Genomic DNA, 20,831 nt, shown 5'->3' with positions numbered 1-20,831 from the left:
TTTTCCTAAATTCTTAAAATGGATACTTAACTCATTAATTTTTAGCTTTCCTTCCTTCTGGATGAAATCATTAAAGGATATACATTTTCTCATAAATTTACTGATCTCCATTTTTAATAACAAAGAGCAGGTTAAAGACTTAGTGTTTTCAGCAGGCACTTCGATCAGCATTTAATGAGTCATTTTGTATTCATTTTATTTATCTTTAAAGTTATTCTCTATTTGTGGTACTGGGTTTCCATTTATAGTAGATGGAAAGTTTCTTTTCATAATACATTTATTTAATTAAAATATCATTTTGGGAAAAATAAATATTAAGTAAAGAATAAATAGGTGGTGCACAAGTAGGCCAAAGATCACCAAAGTAGTATGTTGTAGCTCAAAAATGAAAAACAAATTATGAGAGTGATTCATCACGGGCTGTATTTTGAGAAAAGAATGATCTGGGTAACCGCTGCCTTATCACCTTCACATGTATTGGCTCACAGCATACATAATGATTCAATCATGGTAGGTAATTTCTGACAATTACGGAGAGTATGGCAATTTCCAGGGAGATGAACATGTGTAAACGTTCTAAGTTTCCAGGAAAGGAACAATAGTGTTTGGAATTCTAAATTGTGAGTTAGATGTTAATGGCAGAAGTAGTATTAAAATTAAAAGACTGGGCTGGGTGCAGTGGCTCACACCTGTACTCCCAGCACTTTGGGAAGGCTGAGGTGGGTGGATCACCTGAGGTGAGAAGTTCGAGAGCAGCCTGGCCAACATAGTGAAACCCTGTCTCTACTAAAAATACAAAAATTAGCCAGGCATAGTGGTGCATGCCTGTAGTCCCAGCTACTCGGGAGGCTGAGGTAGGAGAATTGCTTGAACCCGGGAGGCGGAAGTTGCAGTGAGCCAAGATAGTGCCACTGCACTCCAGCCTAGGCAACAGAGCGAGACTCCATCTCAAAAAATAAAAAAAAGAAAAGAAAAATCAAAATGAAATTAAAGACTGGATTATTTGAAAGAGATTGCATTCAGAAGGTGTGAGACGAGGACACAGTGATCTCTGAGACCTAGCATGTGTGTATCAAGGACAAGTCATGTCATGTTTAACCCACTTCCCCCTTATTAATGGATGAGACTATCGGACTGGCCAAGCAGTGTAAGTCAGAAGGAAGACTGCAGCTTGGATTAGTAATACATTGGGCAGAATCATCCTATTCTGTTAGAAATGACAGGAATAAATGTGATTGATAACAGTATATTTATAATGGCTAAGAGAGTTACTGAGGAAATATTATCCAAAGATTGATTTTTGTAATAAATGTATCATTGCCCATGGGGAGTAAAATTTAATAATTTGCCACGGAGCTCTATGCTGTTTAGCAGTGTTATCAAACACGCCTGGTGATATGAAGTTAATTAATATTCTACATTACAGAACATGTATTCTTAAAGATATCCACAAACTGGAATTAGAGATTCAGTGAGGTCGACAAGCATGAATGTGCAGTGTTCCACTGAGATCAATACTGCTCTGATTGCCTTCTGATGTTCCTACAGAGGCCGAGCACTAGTGGCAGATAGCCCTGGAGGTCCTGCTTCCAGTGTAACTAATTCCAGATTTCCCTTGAGTTCTGATCTATCATATAAAACCTGCATGTTTTATATTCATATAAACGTGTTTATATTCATACTTTTTTTTCTTTTTGAGACGGAGTCTGGCTCTGTCACCCAGGCGAGAGTGCAGTGGTGCGATCTCTGCTCACTGTAGGCTCCGCCTTCCGGGTTCACACCATTCTCCTGCCTCAGCCTCCTGAGTAGCTGGGACTACAGGTGCCCACCACCACGCCCGGCTAATTTTTTGTATTTTTAGTAGAGACGGGGTTTCACTGTGTTAGCCAGGATGGTCTGGATCTCCTGACCTCCTGAATCTCCTGCCTCGGCCTCCCAAAGTGCTGGGATTACAGGCGTGAGCCACTGTGCACGGCCCCAAGTCCTATATTTTACAGATAAAGAAATTGATCCTAATCCATTACTTTATTATACATGACCTCTTTTAATTTTAAACATTTCAAACTGGAGTCCAATTTTAAGTCTATTATCATACAAAAGGTTTCCATCCTCTTGCTAATATAGTTCCTTAATTCAATTTTACTTCTTAAATCCTAAATTTACATATATAATTTTCTACTTCTTAGCATGGCAATCAAAATTTCATGAATTATTCATGAAAGAATAATAAGATTTTGCATTGATATGTTTGAATTAATCTCACTCATGATGCCTAGTAATATTTTTAATTATAGCAAGTTACTGGGAAAGTGTTTTCAGAAAAGCATTTACAGTGAATATGGAGCTCTTTTCCTGGGTTTTCATGAACATCCAAGAACTGATAATGTAATCAGTATAGCTTAGGTTGTTATTCCTACATTCCTTTTTTCCCCCACAATGAAACATTGTTGCATAGCAAACGCAGAATAAGAAGTCCGGAGCTGGTCTTCCTGTTTCCAGTCCATCCCCTCCTGGTTGGATGGGCTGAAACAAGTAACTGACCTTCCTGTGCATCAAGTTTAACATATCAGCATCTCTACCTTTCTTGTTCTGTCTACTTGAAATTTAGTATGATAATGTCTAAGAGAGCATCTTGAAAATTATGAAGTATTTTAGAACAATGAATGGGCAGAAAGTGCAGTCTCATGTGTCCCTCCACTTACCATTGTTTATAAAGTTTGCCGGCCGGGCGCAGTGGCTCATGCCTGTAATCCCAGCACTTTGGGAGGCTAGGGCAGGCGCATCACCTGAGGTTGAGAGTTCAAGACCAGCCTGACCAACGTGGAGAAATCCCGTCTCTACTAGAAATACAAAATTAGCTGGGCGTGGTGGTGCTTGCTTGTAATCCCAGCTACTCAGGAGGCTGAGCCTGGAGGATCGATTGAACCCGGGAGGAAGAGGTTGCAGTCAGCTGAGATTGTGCCATTGCACTCCAGCCTAGGCAAAAAGAGCGAAACTCCTTCTCAAAAAACAAAAAAAAAGTTTCTCATTTTTCACTGAGGCTTCCTTGGGTTAGCCCAGATTGTGCCCAGCACCCTAAAAAATAAAAATTAAAAAGAAAGTTTGTCATTTTTTTCTTCTATTTATTTCTTAAAATGTTAGACTATTACAGGCACTGATTGTTATAAGGAATATTACTAGTAAAATAAAGCCTTTCTGATAACACATTTACCCTTCCTTTTCTAAGGTAAATATTTTGCTTTCAAACATGAGTTATTATTGTACACATAAAGTTGTAGGTTTGGGTCGGGTGCAGTGGCTCACACCTGTAATCCCAGCAGTTTGGGAGCTCGAGAGGCAGGGAGATCACTTGAGGTCAAAAGTTCAAGACCAGCCTGGCCAACAGGGCAAAACCCCATCTCCACTAAAAATACAAAAACTAGCTGAGTGTGAGGGCAGGCGCCTGTAATCCCAGCTACTCAGGAGGCTGAGGCAGAAGAATCACTTGAACTCGGGAGGTAGATGTTGCAGTGAGCCAAGATCATGCCACTTCACTCCAGCCTGGACAATAGAGGGAGGCTCTGTCTCAGAGAAAAAAAAAAAAAAAAAAAGGGTTTGGATTTAAAGGGTGTCGTTCCTGAAAAAAGGCACATCACATGTGAGTGAAGCACATACTGCCACTTGGAAGAAGTCAGAGAAATAGAGGGAACATGAAACTAAGTGGTTAAGTAGATGTACTTCTAATTTTATTTTTTTTGAGACAGAATCTGGCTCTGTTGCCCAGGCCGGGGGAGTGCAGTGGCGCGATCTTGGCTCACTGCAAGCTCCGCCTCCCGGGTTCACGCCATTCTCCTGCCTCAGCCTCCCAAGTAGCTGGGACTACAGGCGCCCGCCACCACGCCCGGCTAATTTTTTGTATTTTTAGTAGAGACGGGGTTTCACCGTATTAGCCAGGATGGTCTCAATCTCCTGACCTTGTGACCTGCCCGCCTCTGCCTCCCAAAGTGCTGGGATTACAGGCGTAAGCCACCGCGCCCGGCCGATGTACTTTTAATTTCTATAGCTGCACATGTGCGTTTGTTGGTTGCCTGTCTTGTGAGGCCAGAAACGAATGCCATGCTCTTTGGCAGAGCTGTAGTGCCACCAGCAGAGTATAATTAGAAAGTCACTGGAGCTGAGTACCATGGCCCTCTTCAATGAGGAATTGCATTTTCAGTGCATTGACTTCAAGTGCTTTTCCTTAACCCTTTCTTTACCCTTCCTTGATTTTTCTTCCAGGATCACAGAAGTGAGGCCAAGATGCCCATGTCACCAGAGCCAGAAGAAAGTCTCCTACCAAAGAATATTTTACATCTGCTGAGATGAGGGTGAGAAACAAAATCCAAGAATTTCTGCGACGTTTTCCCCAAGAACCTTCAAAAAGAAATACAGAAAATTCTCAGATGAAAATAAATTGATTTTGCTCTGGGGGAAAGCCAAAACCTTTAGCGAATCCACACTGTTTTATCCTGAGAACTTCCGTGGGTCGCTGGATCAGCAGGCAACCATTATCAGACTGGAGAGTCATACTTTAAGGAACACAAATGCAACACACGACAATGTTTCCTGACATCAGATAATGAATGGACACTGAAGGGAAAAACAGGCTTTTTTTCCACCTGGCAGGAAGAGCTGAACTTGGAGTACACATTTAAAGGAAGCACAGAGGGAAGACTTAAACAGAAGAAAGAAGCGTACTTTCATGGTTTTCACAAACAAATATCCCAGGAGAAGTGATCATGGAGACCAAGGAGAACAGGTAAATGAGTTAATGTTTTAAATGACAATAATTTGCATTGGGATTTTAAGACTTCTTGGATTTTCCCAAATGAAACACAGGCAAAAACAAATGAAAGCACTCGAGAGGTAAAAGTGAACTAACCATCCATATCTCAGTTCTAACTGAAATTTTATATGTAATTTTTCAAGCCAAGGGTTAAAAATAATTTCTTTGACTTTGCCCAGATTTGCATTTTGTTTATACTAGTGAGGCTATTGCAATGGAGAGCTAACTAGATGTAGCCCATTTTCTCCTTCATAAAATGTATCTATGAGTGCCTCTCACTGCCATATGATTGTTTGGAAAATATAAAATAAACAACTGTGAAATACTTAGAATTGTATTGAATAACCTGAGGAGAGAGGGAGAGGGGAGAGAGAGAGAAAGAGAACTCTACTTTTCCCTTTATAAATTATGACAATAAAATATAATGCTTGCTCTTTTTCTCAAATTTAGTTGCTATCTTATAAGAATATATGCTTATTTTACAAGCTTGAGGATTTGTGCAAAAAAAAGTATGTATATTTATATAATTATTCCTTAAATTTCTGTATGTGCTTCTTTTTTTCTTAAGCATAACAAAATACTCTTTCATTAATTCTGAATGCTGTATTTTGATATTACATTCAATAATTGAAATTTTAGTGCCATAGAGATCAGGGAATTCTTCACATCTTGTAACCTAAAGATATCAACAAATAAAACGTCTTGATATTTGGCTTTCCAAAGCAAAACACTGAAAAGAACTCACTGTATTGCTCTTTACCTTTTGAAAATTGTTACCCATTAGACAGTGGAACAAAGTGATACTTTTTCAGTAGTGTTGCCTCTTAGTTTCAGGATTCATTTTGTGACTGGTTGTTATTTAAGTGTGTGAATGGACAAGAGTATTGAGACGACTTTATGGGTTTGATTTTTATTAAATGATTGAAATATTTCATTGTTTTCCATATTTCTAGTATTATGAGAAGTCATGTGAGATTAATTTCCACACCATTACTGATGCTAAATTATTTAAACATGAGAGAAGTCTACTTATCTATCATCATACATGTTATCTTGCAGTATTTCTGTAGATTTTTTTAAACCTTCTAAAATGCTTCCATATTAATGCATTCCCTCCTAGTTTTGGAACCAGACTTTTTTTCAAATCAAAGGTGAACCCATTTTCCTTTAACTTTCCAGTTGACTTCTTTGTATTGGTAATTTCGTCTATACATCCATTTTAAAGAGCAGTGACTATGTAGAATCATTGACGCTGACACTAACTATAAATGTTTAATAATTAGGATTGATTTGATGCATCTAAAACCAGCAGGTTATGCTGTCTTTGTATTCAAAATGCAATAAATTCCATTCATAGCTAGAAAAAATATGAATTAACTTTGCGTGTATTTTTGCAGAGATTTACATTATATAGGCTTTACGTACCAAATTACTTAAAGTTAAAATGTTAGTGACTAGATATAGCCACATTTATGAACACACAGAGTAGATGTTTTGAGAGTCAAAACATCAGTCTTTTTAAAAACAATACACTTTTATCAAACCAGGCTGGTTTATATAAAACCAGCACTTTGGGAGGCTGAGGTCAGGAGTTCCAGACTGGCCTGACCAACATGGCAAAACCCCGTCTTTACTAAAAACGCAAAATTAGCTGGGCATGGTGGAGCAATCCCAGCTACTCGGGAGGCTGAGGCAGTAGAATCGCTTGAACCCAGGAGGCGGAGGTTGCAGTGAGCCAAGATCGTGCCATTGCACCAGCCTGGACAACAAGAGTGAAACATCATGTTTAAAAAAAAAAAAAAAACGGCCAGCGCGGTGGCTCACCCCTGTAATCCCAGCACTTTGGGAGGCCGAGGCAGGCGGATCATGAGGTCAGGAGATCGAAACCATCCTGGCTAACACGGTGAAACCCTGTCTCTACTAAAATACTAAAAACTAGCCGGGCGTGGTGGTGGGCACCTGTAGTCCCAGCTACTAGGGAGGCTGAGGCAGGAGAATGGTGTGAAGCTGGGAGGCGGAGCTTGCAATCAGTGAGCCGAGATCGCACCACTGCACTCCAGCCTGGGCCACAGAGCAAGACTCCGTCTCAAAAAAAAAAAAAAAAAAAAAGTAAAACCTGTTTTATTAAGACCATAAATATGCCTAGTCTCATTATTCTGGGGAAAAACAGTTCTTTTTTTTTTTTTTGAGACGGAGTCTTGCTCTGTCGCCCAGGCTGGAGTGCAGTGGCGCAATCTCGGCTCACTGCAAGCTGCGCCTCCCGAGTTCATGCCATTCTCCTGCCTCAGCCTCCTGAGCTGGGGCTACAGGGCCCGCCACCATGCCCGGCTAATTTTTTGTATTTTTAGTAGAGATGGGGTTTCACCGTGTTAGCCAGGGTGGTCTCGATTTCCTGACCTCGTGATCCACCCGCCTCGGCCTCCCGAAGTGCTGGGATTACAGGCGTGAGCCACTGCGCCGGGTCAAAAAGAAAATTCTTAAAGAGGATCCACTCTAGGCTTCTGGAGCTCTGGTGTCCATAGTTGTGTGTGAGGGTGGTGGGGGCATGCTCAGAGTCACAGCATTAACACACAGGGCCTTCTCAGGCCTTGGCTTTATGGAAATATTGTGGGAAAAGCAGTTAAATTATCTATCTAATAAGGCATGTAAAACCTGATGTACACAATGAAATGAAAGCAGATATAGTATTAAATATATTCATCTGAAGTTTCAAGCTAAACGTTGCAACATAACGAATCTCATTTGTTGAAAGCTGCTTTGGGACTGGCTCCTTCTCCATTGCTTTCAGGAAGATGTTGGAGCCTCAGAATATGTTAGTGCAAAAGGCGGATTCCAGAGGTGGGCCAGATTTGGGGAAACTGCCCCAAGGGTCCTGAGGAAACAGCTCTAGTTACAGTGTGCGTAAGAGCAGGGCATACTTGGGCTTAATTCAGACTAGTGGAAATGTCTAGGAATCCTCTCTTATGTTGGGGGGCGGGGGCTTCATTTGATGAATGTGACAACTGAAGTCACATGACTTGCTCAAAATCATATTCTGACACCTATTAAAATAGTAAAGAAGACTTTACTCAGGACTACTTTGATAGGCACCAAGACGATTGCAACAGGGGAGAGGGATAGGGACTCAACTCCTAATACAGCACAGACAGCTGAGGATTCACAGCCAATGTGCAGTGTGAGGGGTCACTGCATGGAAAATTACTAAGGGGGAATGTCAAAAGTCAGGGACTCTTGCTGAACTGACTTGAAACAATGATCGGCTATCAAGGTGGGGTTGAGGAATCCGATGGGATGTGGAGGTGATCAGATAGCCGGAGTCAGGGGATTCTGTCTGAACTGACTTGGCGGGATGCATGCACCAGCTGGGCTAGGCAGATCAAAGGCAGGACCCGAAGACAATGCCGTGTCAAAAAGAGGGCGTGGGGGAGCCTGTCTAATGTTTGGTTAAAGAGAAAGTCTATTTTAGTTCCCCCTGTTGTTCATGAAAGAACAGACATTCTTCTGTCTGAACCATCTAAGTCCATTTCTTGTTGGTTGTCTTTTTTGTTCATTAAGGACCAGCTGAACCATCTGTTGAGACTTGGTGATAGAGGATATTTGCTGGATGCTTCAATAAGTCAGACATTTATGAAAAACAAAAAGAAAAACAGGCCGGGCGTGGTGGCTCACGCCTGTAATCCCAGCACTTTGGGAGGCCGAGGTGGGCAGATCACGAGGTCAGGAGATGGAGACCATCCTGGCTAACACGGTGAAACCCCATCTCTACTAAAAATAGAAAAAGATTAGCCGGGCGTGGTGGCAGGCGCCTGTAGTCCCAGCTACTTGGGAGGCTGAGGCAGGAGAATGGTGTGAACCTGGGAGGTGGAGCTTGCAGTGAGCCGAGATTGCGCCACTGCACTCCAGCCTGGACAACAGAGCAAGACTCTGTCTTGAAAAAAATAAATAAATAAAAAGAAAAACAAAGATGCATGGGTAGAGCAGACTGTAAACTCAGTTTCTGAGTCTAGATGTCGGGCTTGCAGTATCTTCGGGTGGCAGAATGAGGATGGCAGTGGCCCTCTAGTGGCTGTCCTGGCTTTCAGTTTGAATGTCCTTGGTGATGGCATAGACATCAGTGTCACGGTCATGGTTATTTCCTGGAGCAGAGTGTGGAAGATACACTGTGCCAAATGGCTGACTTTAATTTGCAAAGATGTGAAAAATAGCTCAAAGACAGTGAACACATCTAGAAACTGATAACCTACAAGGGTGTGCTGTAGTTTTCTATTGAAGCATAAAATATCTCTCTACAATGATGCCCCCTTTTTGATTCAAGATAACCAAAGTAAGATTGTTTTCACTGACAAAATGTCTGGTTTCATTAGATTTGGCCTGATTATTTACATAAATGCAAAAAATAATAATTGATGATGTGAGGGTTTTTTTTGCCCATTAATTTTTTAAAGTCAGGTTTAATAGGATACAATTTACGTAAAATAAAATTCTCCCTTTTTGTAAATTTATTGTGATTTGAAAATACTAAAATTCATGATACGAATTCATGGTAAGAGAAGTGTTTTATGTGGAATTGGCAGTTATTTAGTTGATATTAGGAGAAATAATACTTAATATTAGAATTTTTTTATTATACTTTAAGTTTTGAGATACATGTGCAGAACATGTGGGTTTGTTACATAAGTATACATGTACCATGGTGGTTTGCTGCACCCATCAATCTGTCATCTACATTAGGTATTTCTCCCAATGCTATCCCTCCCCTAATCCCCATCCCCCGACAGGCCCTGGTGTGTGATGTTCCCCCCCACCCCGTGTCCATGTGTTTTCGTCGTTCAACTCCCACTTACGAGTGAGAACATGTGGTGTTTGGTTTTCTGTTCCTGTGTTAGTTTGCTGAGAATGATGGTTTCCAGCTTCATCCATGTCCCTGCAAAGGACAGGAACTCATCCTTTTTATGGGTGCATAGTATTCCATTGTGTGTATGTGCCATATTTCCTTTATCCAGTCTATCACTGATGGGCATTTGGATTGGTTCCAATCTTTGCTATTGTGAACAGAGCTGCAATAAACATACGTGTGCATGTGTCTTTAGAGTAGAATGATTTATAATCCTTTGGGTATATACCCAGTAACAGGATTGCTGGGTCAAATGGTATTTCTGGACAGTGAGGAATCGCCACACTGTCTTCCACAATGGTTGAACTAATTTACACTCCCACCAACAGTGTAAAAGCTTTCCTATTTCTCCACATCCTCTCCAGCATCTGTTGTTTCCTGACTTTTTAATGATCACCATTCTAACTGGCATGAGATAGTATCTCATTGTGGTTTTGATTTGCATTTCTCTAATGGCCAGTGATGAGCTTTTTTTCAAATGTTTGTTGGCCACATAAATATCTTCTTTTGAGAAGTGTCTGTTCATATCCTTTGTCCACTTTTTAATGGGGTTTTTTTTTTCCTTGTAAATTTGTTTAAGTTCCTTGTAGATTCTGGATATTAGCCCTTTGTCAGATGGATAGATTGCAAAAATTTTCTCCCATTCTGTTCACTCTGATGATAGTTTCTTTTGCTGTGCAAAAGTTCTTTAGTTTAATTAGACCCCATTTGTCAATTTTGGCTTTGATTGCCATTGCTTTTGGTGTTTTAGTCATGAAGTCTTTGCCTATGCCTGTGTCCTGAATGGTATTGCCTAGGTCTTCTAGGATTTTTATGGTTTTAGGTCTTACATTTAAGTCTTTAATCCATCTTGAGTTAATGTTTGTATAAGGTGTAAGGAGTCCAGTTTCAGTTTTCTGCAAATGGCTAGCCAGTTTTCCCAATACCATTTATTAAATAGGGAATCCTTTCCCCATTGCTTGTTTTTGTCAGGTTTGTAAAAGATCAGATGGTTGTAGATGTGTGGCATTATTTCTGAGGACTCTTTTCTGTTCCATTGGTTTATATATCTGTTTTGGTATCAGTACCATGCTGTTTTGGCTACTGTAGACTTGTAGTATGGTTTGAAGTCTGGTAATGTGATGCCTCCAGCTTTGTTATTTTTGCTTAGGATTATCTTGGCTATACAGGCTCTTTTTTGGTTCCATATGAAATTTAAAGTAGTTTTTTCTAATTCTTTGAAGAAAATCAATGGTAGCTTGATGGAGACAGCATTGAATCTATAAATTACTTTGGGCAGTATGGCCATTTTCATGATATTGATTCTTCCTATCCATGAGCGTGGAATGTTTTTTCATTTGTTTGTGTCCTCTCATATTTCCTTGAGCAGTGGTGTGTAGTCCTCCTTGAAAAGGTCCTTCACATCCCTTGTAAGGTGTATTCTTAGGTATTTTATTCTTTTTGTAGCGATTGTGAATGAGAGTTCACTCATGATCTGGCTCTCTATTATTGGTGTATAGAAATGCTTGTGATTTTTTTCGTATTGATTTTGTGTCCTGAGACTGCTGAAGTTGCTTCTCAGCTTAAGGAGATTTTGGGCTGAGATGATGTGGTTTTCTAAATATGCAATCATGCCATCTCCAAATAGTGACAATTTGACTTCCTATCTTCCTATTTGAATACCCTTTATTTCTTTCTCTTGCCTGATTGCCCTGGCCAGAACTTCCAATACTATTTTGAATAGGAGTGGTAAGAGAGAGCATCCTTGTCTTGTGCCGGTTTTCAAAGGGAATGCTTCCAGCTTTTGCCCATTCAGTATGATATTGGCTGTGGGTGTGTCGTAAATAGCTGTTATTATTTTGAGATACGTTCCATGAATACCTAGTTTATTGAGAGTTTTTAGCATGAAGCAGTGTTGAATTTTATCAAAGGCCTTTCCTGCATCTATTGAGATAATCATGTGGTTTTTGTCATTGGTTCTTTTTATGTGACGGATTACGTTTATTGATTTGCGTATGTTGAACCAGCCTTGCATCCAACATCTACGGAACTCTCCACCCCAAAGCAACAGAATATACATTCTTCTCAGCACTACGTCACACTTAAAATTGACCACATAATTGGAAGTGAAACACTCCTCAGCAAATGCAAAAGAACACAAATCATAACAAACAGTCTTTCAGACCACAGTGCAATCAAATTAGAACTTAGGATTAAGAAACTCACTCAAAACCACACAACTAAATGGAAACTGAACAACCTGCTCCTGAATGATTACTGGGTAAATAACAAAATTAAGGCAGAAATAAATAAGTTCTTTGAAACCAATAAGAACAAAGACACAACGTACCAGAATCTCTGGGATACTGCTAAAGCAGTGTTTAGAGGGAAATTTATAGCACTAAATGCCCACAGGAGAAAGCAGGAAAGATCTGAAATTGACACCCTAACATCACAATTAAAAAAACTAGAGAAGCAAGAGCAAACACATTCAGAAACTAGCAGAAGACAAGAAATAACTAAGATCAGAGCAGAACTGAAGGAGATAGAGACACAAAAAAACCCTTCAAAAAATCAAGGAATCCAGGACCTGTTTTTTTGAAAAGATTAACAAAATAGATCGCTAGCCAGACTAATAAAGAAGAGAGAGAAGAATCAAATAGACATAATAAAAAAGGATAAAGGGAATATCACCACTGATCCCACAGAAATGCAGACTACCATCACAGAATACTATAAACACCTTTACCCAAATAAACTAGAAAATGTAGACAAGATGGATAAATTCCTGGACATATACACCCTCCCAAGACTAAACCAGGAATAATTTGAATCCCTGAATAGACCAATAACAAGTTCTGACATTGAGGCAGAAATTAATAGCCTGCCAACCAAAAAAAGCCCAGGACCAGCCAAATTCTACCAGAGGTAAAAAGAGGAGCTGGTACCATTGCTTCTGAAACTATTCTGAACAACAGAAAAAGAGGGACTCCTCCCTAACTCATTTTATGAAGCCAGCATCATCCTGATACCAAAACCTGGCAGAGACATGAGTTTTTTGAAGTTTGCTTTGCTGGAACTTGTGACAAGGACTTTTTTTTTTTTTTTTTTTTTAAGGTGGAGTCTCACTCTGTTGCCCAGGCTAGAGTGCAGTGGTGCAGTCTCGGCTCACTGCAACCTCCACCTTCTGGGTTCAAGCGATTCTCCTGCCTCAGCCTCCCGAGTAGCTGGGATTACGGGCATCTGCCACCACGCCCAGCTAATTTTTTTTGTATTTTTAGTAGAGACGGGGTTTCATCATGTTGGCCAGGCTGGTCTCGAACTCCTGACCTAGTGATCTGCCTGCCTTGGCCTCCCAAAGTGCTGGGATTATAGGCGTGAGCCACCATGCCCGGCCCTGATTAAACTTTTGAAAGCATCTGCAGGTTAGGAAGCCATGCTAAGAACTTGCTCTCAGACTTTATCTGCAATACCTATATATTTGGGTGAATTCCTCTTTTCTGGGTCCTAAGGTTCCTGGGCCTGCCAGAAAATGACCTTCTTTACTCTTCTGGAAGGCTGGGAACTCCATAAGCAAGGTACCAGGCAGATTTCCCGAGAGGGCTTTGTAAGCATTCTCTCCATAAAGTCAACCTTCATTCCTTAAAACTGTCTGCTCATATCTGATTCTGTGCATATCATTCTCAAATATGACATTCCAGTCAAAGCCTTTGTCATATGACCAAAGTTTCCAATTACGCCTTGTTACAAGGGGAACAGATTCCTATTGAACTTATGCAAATAAATACATAACTATGAAAATGAGTTTCTGAATTCTGGAGGGATTAGGTGGGAAGGCAAAGGTAAATGCTTTATTTCTGTTTACAAAGGCATAATCACTAAATTGCATGGTATAGATTGTGAATTATAGGTAGTTTAACTGTTATAGATAGCTTAACAGAAAAGGAATTTCTTAAATCCAACAGCAATATTCCAAACAAAAACCACTGTCATCATTTATTAGTTCATTCAGTCCCGTGTAATTAATTGTTGTTCTGCTTGATCTAAGGTTAGCAATTTTATGAATCCATAGCTTCTCTACTATATCTCTGGAAAGTTTTTTTTTTTTTTTTGTCGAGATGGAGTCTCGCTCTTTTGCCCAGGCTGGAGTGCAGTGGCGCAATCTCGGCTCACTGCAAGCTCCGCCTTCCAGGTTCACGCCATTCTCCTGCCTCAGCCTCCCGAGTAGCTGGGACTACAGGCACTTGCCACAACACCCGGCTAATTTTTTGTGTCTTTTGTGGAGACGGGTTTCACCCTGTTAGCCAGGATGGTCTCAATCTCCTGACCTCATGATCTGCCTGCCTTGGCCTCCCAAAGTGCTGGATTAGAGGCGTGAGCCACTGCGCCTGGCCTCTGGAAACTCTTAGTCTAGTAGTGTGGCCTCAAAGTTAATAAGGAATGCCATCAGGAGTCTGTTCCCAGATTACCTGGCTTAGTTCTTTCCATGGATCTCTGAGACAGTCCCTTTTTGGTGAGGACAAGCACTTCGGCCTGTGATTGCAGATGCTTCTGGAAAAGCATCACAGTAGAAAGTAAAACAAAAGTGATGCAGAAGCCTTAAGACGGTTAAAGAGCTAATGAAAGTTTATTTGACAAGGAAATTTTGTTATTTCTGTGGCATGTGTGAACCTCCAAAATTTGAGACAGGTCTCAGTTAATTTAGAAAGTTTATTTTGCCAAGGTTGAGGATCCATCCATGACATGGCCTCAGGAAGTCCTGATGACATGTGCCCAAGGTGGTCACGGCAGAGGTTGGTTTTCTACATTAAGGGAGACATGAGACATCCATCAATATATGTAAGAAATACAGTGGTTTGGTCTGGAAAGGTGGGACAACTTGAAGCAAAGGCAGGAAGACTGGAAGTGGGGAGGGAGCTTCCAGGTCACAGATAGGTGATACACAAGTGGTTGCATTCCTTTGAGTTTCTGATTAGCCTTTCCAAAGGAGGCAAATCAGATATGCATCTATCTCAGAGAGCAGAGGCGTGACTTTGAATAGAATGGGAGGCAGGTTGGCCCTAAGCAGTTCCCAGCTTGAGTTTTCCTGAGCGATTTTGGGGGCCTAAGATCTTTTCCTCTTATATGTGTAACATTTTAAAACGGTAACTAGAATTATGACTAAAAATATTATACCAGGACATGTCACGGACAATGCAGGTATTGACACATTTTCTAGGAACTTCTTATAATTTCTAAAATATTTATATTAATAATATTTACCCATTTGAATGTAACCTAGCAAAGGTTAGGTATCTTTTTTTATTTGATACGCTTTTTATTCAGTTCAACAAATCGAATAAACTTAATAATTTTTAACATCACTCTATTTACAAGGTGAAAGAACAAATTTGGGAGGATTTTCCAAGGGCCTTATGGGAAAACTCAAGGTCAATTGTAGATCAAGGTTTTGTTTAGGATTTGATTTGGGGAAGGCAAAATTGTCAAAAATATCAAGAGGTTTGAACATTTGACTAAATAGGATGTTAGGTTGGTGTGAAACAATGCTTAGCTACCTATTTAACCAAAGTGACTGGCCGGGTGCGGTGGCTCACGCCTGTAATCACAGCACTTTGGGAGGCCGAGGCGGGCAGATCACGAGGTCAGGAGATCGAGACCATCCTGGTTAACACGGTGAAACCGTGTCTCTACTAAAAATACAAAAAATTAGCTGGGTGTGGTGGCGGGCACCTGTAGTCCCAGCTACTCGGGAGGCTGAGGCAGGAGAGTGGCATGAACCCGGGAGGCGGAGCTTGCAGTGAGCCGAGATCGCGCCACTGCACTCCAGCCTGGGTGACAGAGCGAGACCCCTTCTCAAAAAAAAAAAAAAAAAAAAAGTAAATAAAAATAACCAAAGTGACTGAGGATTAAGCTCTGATTTTTATCTTACCCAAATTCCTATCTAAGGGGTCTAGGGAGTCACGCCATATAAACCATAAATTCTAATCAGATGGGTTATATTTAACCCTATATATTGTGACTTACAATTCAGTCTCACTCTGGCATAACATTATGAGACAAGGGAAAAAGATTTAACCTCAAAATATATTTCCTTGCCATACCTTGAAATTGCCCTGCTAAATCTCTTGTGGGAAAAATCCACATTCTACAGAGAATCCCCTTCCCTTGTTTGTTTTCCTTCCTTCCTTCCTTCCCAGATCCAGGAGATAATTGTAAGAGTTAAAGAAAGAGGAAAGAAACACAAAATGTGGCTTGGCAGTCAAAGACAGGTTTTCTTTAGTTAAAACCTGAGACACACCCCTGGCCGATAGCAGTCAGGAGCACTTTCTCTTATAGGTTAAGAGTATATATTGGTTTTAGGGTGAGGGGGCTTATCACAAGCTTGGAATGTTTATGTGTGCGGAGAAGTTTATGGCAGGGTTGGAAGCTCTCTGGTAGGAGGGGAGGTTATCTCAAGGCTGGCATCTTCCTGGCTGGAGGGGGCTTATCTAGGGGCTAGCATGCCTGTGATGGGGGATGTTAGAAACAAGAGCTCAGAGTCACAAGGAAAATGAGCACTCAAAGGATTTCTCAGCAAGACAAATTTACTTCTGCAGAAGGGTGCCACTCACACTTCTGGCCACTGCGAGAACACACCAAACAAAGGAGGGAAGGGGGTTTTATCCCTAAGGTGGTTAGTCCCTGCTTCTGTGTCCTGTCCCCATAGGCTGGAGTAGGAGTGAACTATCTAAACTGACCCAATTGGCTACTCTTTAAAATTGAATATGGCTAATTAGGTGGGAAGGGAGAGGCTGTCCATTACAGTACAAGACATGTTTGGGCATGTCAGGGCACGGCAAAGGCAGGAAGGGTAGTTTCGGTGGGAGGGGAAGTTTACAGAATGGGTAGCCAGGAGTAAAAGAGGACTCTTTCCAAACAAGAAAGAGATGTGAGTTACAGATTGGGACCGGCAGGAGAAGTTGTTTACAGAGCAGGTAGCTTAGGAGAAAGGACAAGGAAGTTGATCTCGAGAACAAAGAACAAGGAAGTCAGAAATTAAACCTTTGAAGAGAAACTTACTGTATCTGACAGGGAGGAGTTTGGGATGTTTCTGGTTGGAGATGTTATTTGTGGTTTATGGTCATGCTGACCTTAGCTATCAGGCTGATGCTGTTTGGATTTAGGTGGTTTTTTATTAAGGTGAACTTTAGAATGAGGGGCTTGTCCGAGATGGCGATGCTCCTGCTCTATCAATAATTAACTAAGAGCCAGGCATCCATTTTTTTTTTTTTTTTTTGAGATGGAGTCTCGCTCTGTTACCAGACTGAAATGCAGTGGCGCAATCTCGGCTCACTGCAACCTCTGCCTCCCAGGTTCAAGCAATTCCCCTGCCTCAACCTCCCGAGTAGCTGGGACTACAAGTGTGCACCACCACTCCCAGCTAATTTTTTTTTGTATTTTAGTAGAGATGGGGTTTCACCATGTTGGCCAGGGTGGTCTCAACCAGGCATCCTTTTAAGTCCAATAAAAAACAATTTACAACCTGCTCTCTCTGAAGTCTGTTATCTAAGAGCTTCCTCTGCACAATAAAACTTTGTCTCCACAATCCTTTACCTTAACCTAAACATTCCTTTCCATTGATCCCAGATCTCGGTTGTCCTCAAATAATAATATTTGATAAGCTCAACCAATTGTCAACCAGACAGTGTTTAAATTTACCTATAGCCTGGAAGCCCCTGCTTTGAGTTGTTCCACCTTTCTGAACCAAACCAGTGTATTTATTTATTTATTTATTTTTTGAGACGGAGTTTCACTCTTGTCGCCCAGGCTGGAGTGTAATGGCGCCATCTTGGCTCACTGCAACCTTTGCCTCCTTGGTTCAAGCAATTCTCCAGCCTCAGCCCCCTGAGTAGCTGGAACTACAGGCACGTACCACCACGCCTCACTAATTTTTTATATTTTTAGTAGAGATGGGGTTTCACCGCATTGGCCAGGCTGGTCTCGAACTCCTGACCTCAGGTGATCTGCCCACCTTGGCCTCCTGAAGTGCTAGGATTACAGGCATGAGCCACCACACCCAGCCAAAACCATGTATTTCTTAAATGTATTTTTAAAATTTAATTTAATTTAATTTAATTTTTTGAGATGGAGTTTTGCTCTTCTTGCCCAGGCTGGAGTGCAATGGCGTGATCTTGGCTCACTGCAACCTCCACCTCCCGGGTTCAAGCGATTCTCCTGCCTCAGCCTCCTGAGTAGCTGGGATTACAGGCATGCATCACCATGCCTGGCTAATTTCATATTTTTGGCAGAGACAGGGTTTCTCCGTGTTGGTCAGGCTGGTCTCGAACTCCCAACCTCAGGTGATCTGTCCACCTCGGCCTCCCAAAGTGCTGAGATTACAGGCATGAACCACTGCACCCGGCCTGAATTTATATAAGTTCTGATTTATCTCCAAGCCAATGTGAATAGAAATCCTTTAAGGGATTTTATAAGTTAACTTGGCAATCCCATGCAGAGGTAGAAAAATACCATACACACATAACATACATGCATACGTATATAAAGTTACATACAGATGCAAATAGAGACCTTGTAGCTTTCGTTCTAATATTTTAGCTACATGTCAGGTAAAAAGAGTAAAACAAAATTCACAGGTTTGTATAAAATACTTGGCTGTCATCTTTGCCCTGCTTCCTAAGTGTTTCTGACAGATAGAATAAGGTAAGGTTACCTGCTCAGTACGAGCGCTAATGCTTTCCACCAATATTTATGGAGGAGACTTGTAAGATTTTCATTTGCTCATATATCTGATTGCTTTTGGGGGTCCTTTGAGAGCTCCTGATGTGGGTAGGAGACCTAAGATTCCGGTGATTGTAGGGAGGTGGGAGGCTTGAGTGGGAAGGGAAAGTTCTGGCAGAAGTGGACAGGTGGATGGTGGAGAAGTAGGGGTTTCAAAGAAAACATATTAAAGGATTCAAAGGAACTGAAGGGAAGATCAAAGGTGGTGAAAGGAGGAAAGAGGAGCAGAGGGGATAGGAAGGGGGAGGTCTTAAAGGTGCCCGTTTGGGGGAGCCATCAAAGTTCCAAATTATCCTTAGTAAAAATTATGCCATAAGGAAGGAAGTGGACAGAGTGAGTGCATGCCCTAGTGGCCCTAGTGGTGGAGCATACAGCCATCAAGGGCTTGAGAAGGGGGGTTTCAGTGACTGAGAAGCTCCCATACTCTTAACTAATGGTACTTTGCAAGCAATGAAGCCTAGGACTCTGACCCAGCCTCTATATCTAATAAACAGGGAAGCCCAGGACTCTGACCCAGCCTCTATATTTAATAAACAGGGAAGCCCAGGACTCTGACCCAGCCTCCCTGTCGAATGAACAGAGAAGCCTAGGACTCCTTTAAACCAGCTTCTGCAGTATACTCAGAATCTTAAGAATCAAAATCTGTCTTTACCTGGAGCACTGGCTTAGGAGTTGGACTCATGAACGGATCCCTAATAAATCAGTCAGAACTGAAGAAAAAGGCTTCAAAGGTGTGTGTCTGGGTATGAGAGGTCCAAGGATCCAATGATAAGATGAGAGGTCCAGGAGTCCAATGACGAATCTTTGTTTTCGAGAGGGAGACTTGCTCTGTCACCCAGTCTGGAGTGCAGGTGTGCAATCTCGGCTCACTGCAACCTCTGTCTCCCGGGTTCAGGTGATTCTTCTGCCTCAGCCTCCCGAGTAGCTGGGACTACAGATGTGTGCCACCACACCTGGCTAATTTTTTGTATTTTTAGCAGAGATGGGGTTTCACCATGTTGGCCAAGCCAGTCTCAAACTCCTGACCTCAGGTGATCCACTTGCCTCAGCCTCCCAAAGTGCTGGGATTATAGGCATGAGCCACTGCGCCCAGCCCTAATGATGAATCTGATCCTATGCAAGTCATGACACTGTAAGTGTTAAAGAACAAATTATTCTGACATTTGTTTAAATGGTGAGGAAGACTGTTTAGGGCTATTGCTACACAATGGGGGTGAGATTGGGCTCAACTCCCAATATGGCAAAGAGAGCTGGGGATTTCTAGTCAAGGAGCAGAGGGGTCAATGCATGGAAATTCCCAAGGGGAGACATCAAGGGTAGGGGATTCTTGCTGATGGCAGGCCAGGCTGATCAGATATTAAAGGTAGGGGAGTCTTGCTAAACTGACTTAGCAGCATTCTTGCTACAACTGAATAGGTAGGCCAAAGACAGGGCCCCAGGACAAGGTATAGTGGAAAAGAGGGCCATTGGTGATGGAACTCAATCTCCAGCACCTCACCTCTCCCTGGAGATCGGGGGTGAGGCTGAAAGTTCCAGCCCATTAATCACGTGGTTGGTTCGCTTGGCCACCAGCCCCCACCTGGAGGCTATCTAAAGAATAACAAGAAGGCCAGGCACCGTGGCTCACGCCAGTAATCCCAGCCCTTCGGGAGGCCGAGGCAGGCAGATCACGAGGTCAGGAGATCCAGACTATCCTGGATAACACGGTGAAACCTGGTCTCTACTAAAAAAACAAAAAATTAGCCGGGCGCAGTGGCGGGCGCCTGTAGTCCCAGCTACTCGGGAGGCTGAGGCAGGAGAATGGTGTGAACCCAGGAGGCGGAGCTTGCAGTGAGCCGAGATCGTGCCACTGCACTCTAGCCTTGGTGACAGTGCGAGACTCCGTCTAAAAAAAAATAAAAATAAATAAAAAAAAGAATACCAAGAATACTGAGGTAGGGCCAAAAGGGGCTCTTTATTAATAACAAAAGACACTCCTATCACTCAGAAAATTCAGAGTTTTAAGTGCTGTGTGCCAGGAGTCAGGGACAAAGAAGAAATATAGGTTTTTGATGAAATCACAATGGGAGTACTAAAAATTCAGGTGGTAGAGAAGAGTCCAGTGTTCAGGAGAGCAGGCAGAACAGTGGGGTCCATGTAGCTGAAGACAAGCACAGCCAGGGACGAGCAGGTGGGCAGTAGAGGGCCAAGGAAATGAACAGAGAACACGGGTGATGAGGGACAGGGGAGGATGTGGGCTTAGGGCCATGACCTAGTGCCAGTAACCCAGAAACAGAGCCAGGGCCCAAAGAAGGAACAAGTGGATTAGCCATATTCCACCTGTCCTAGGTTTCAGGAGTTCATGAGGATAAATAAAGTCAGTGCATATTTACACAA

General features: G+C 42.0%; 1 protein-coding gene across 4 annotated transcripts in view; it reads left to right on the top strand.

Annotated features, from left to right (window-relative positions):
* Positions 1–20,831, top strand: part of SACS (sacsin molecular chaperone) — a 103,389-nt gene that overhangs the window by 17,583 nt on the left and 64,975 nt on the right. For all 4 annotated transcript variants that reach the window (XM_034936452.3, XM_034936449.3, XM_063595916.1 and 1 more), the window contains exon 2: positions 4,258–4,777. In XM_034936452.3, the coding sequence (XP_034792343.3) occupies positions 4,758–4,777 (20 nt within the window). In that variant the 5' untranslated portion in view covers positions 4,258–4,757. The remainder of the gene's footprint in view (positions 1–4,257; positions 4,778–20,831) is intronic.

Source organism: Pan paniscus, chromosome 14 (assembly GCF_029289425.2).
Source record: "Pan paniscus chromosome 14, NHGRI_mPanPan1-v2.0_pri, whole genome shotgun sequence".
Classification (NCBI taxonomy): domain Eukaryota; kingdom Metazoa; phylum Chordata; class Mammalia; order Primates; family Hominidae; genus Pan; species Pan paniscus.
Note: the sequence above shows the minus strand (reverse complement) of the source record. Positions and strands in the feature narration are given on the sequence as shown.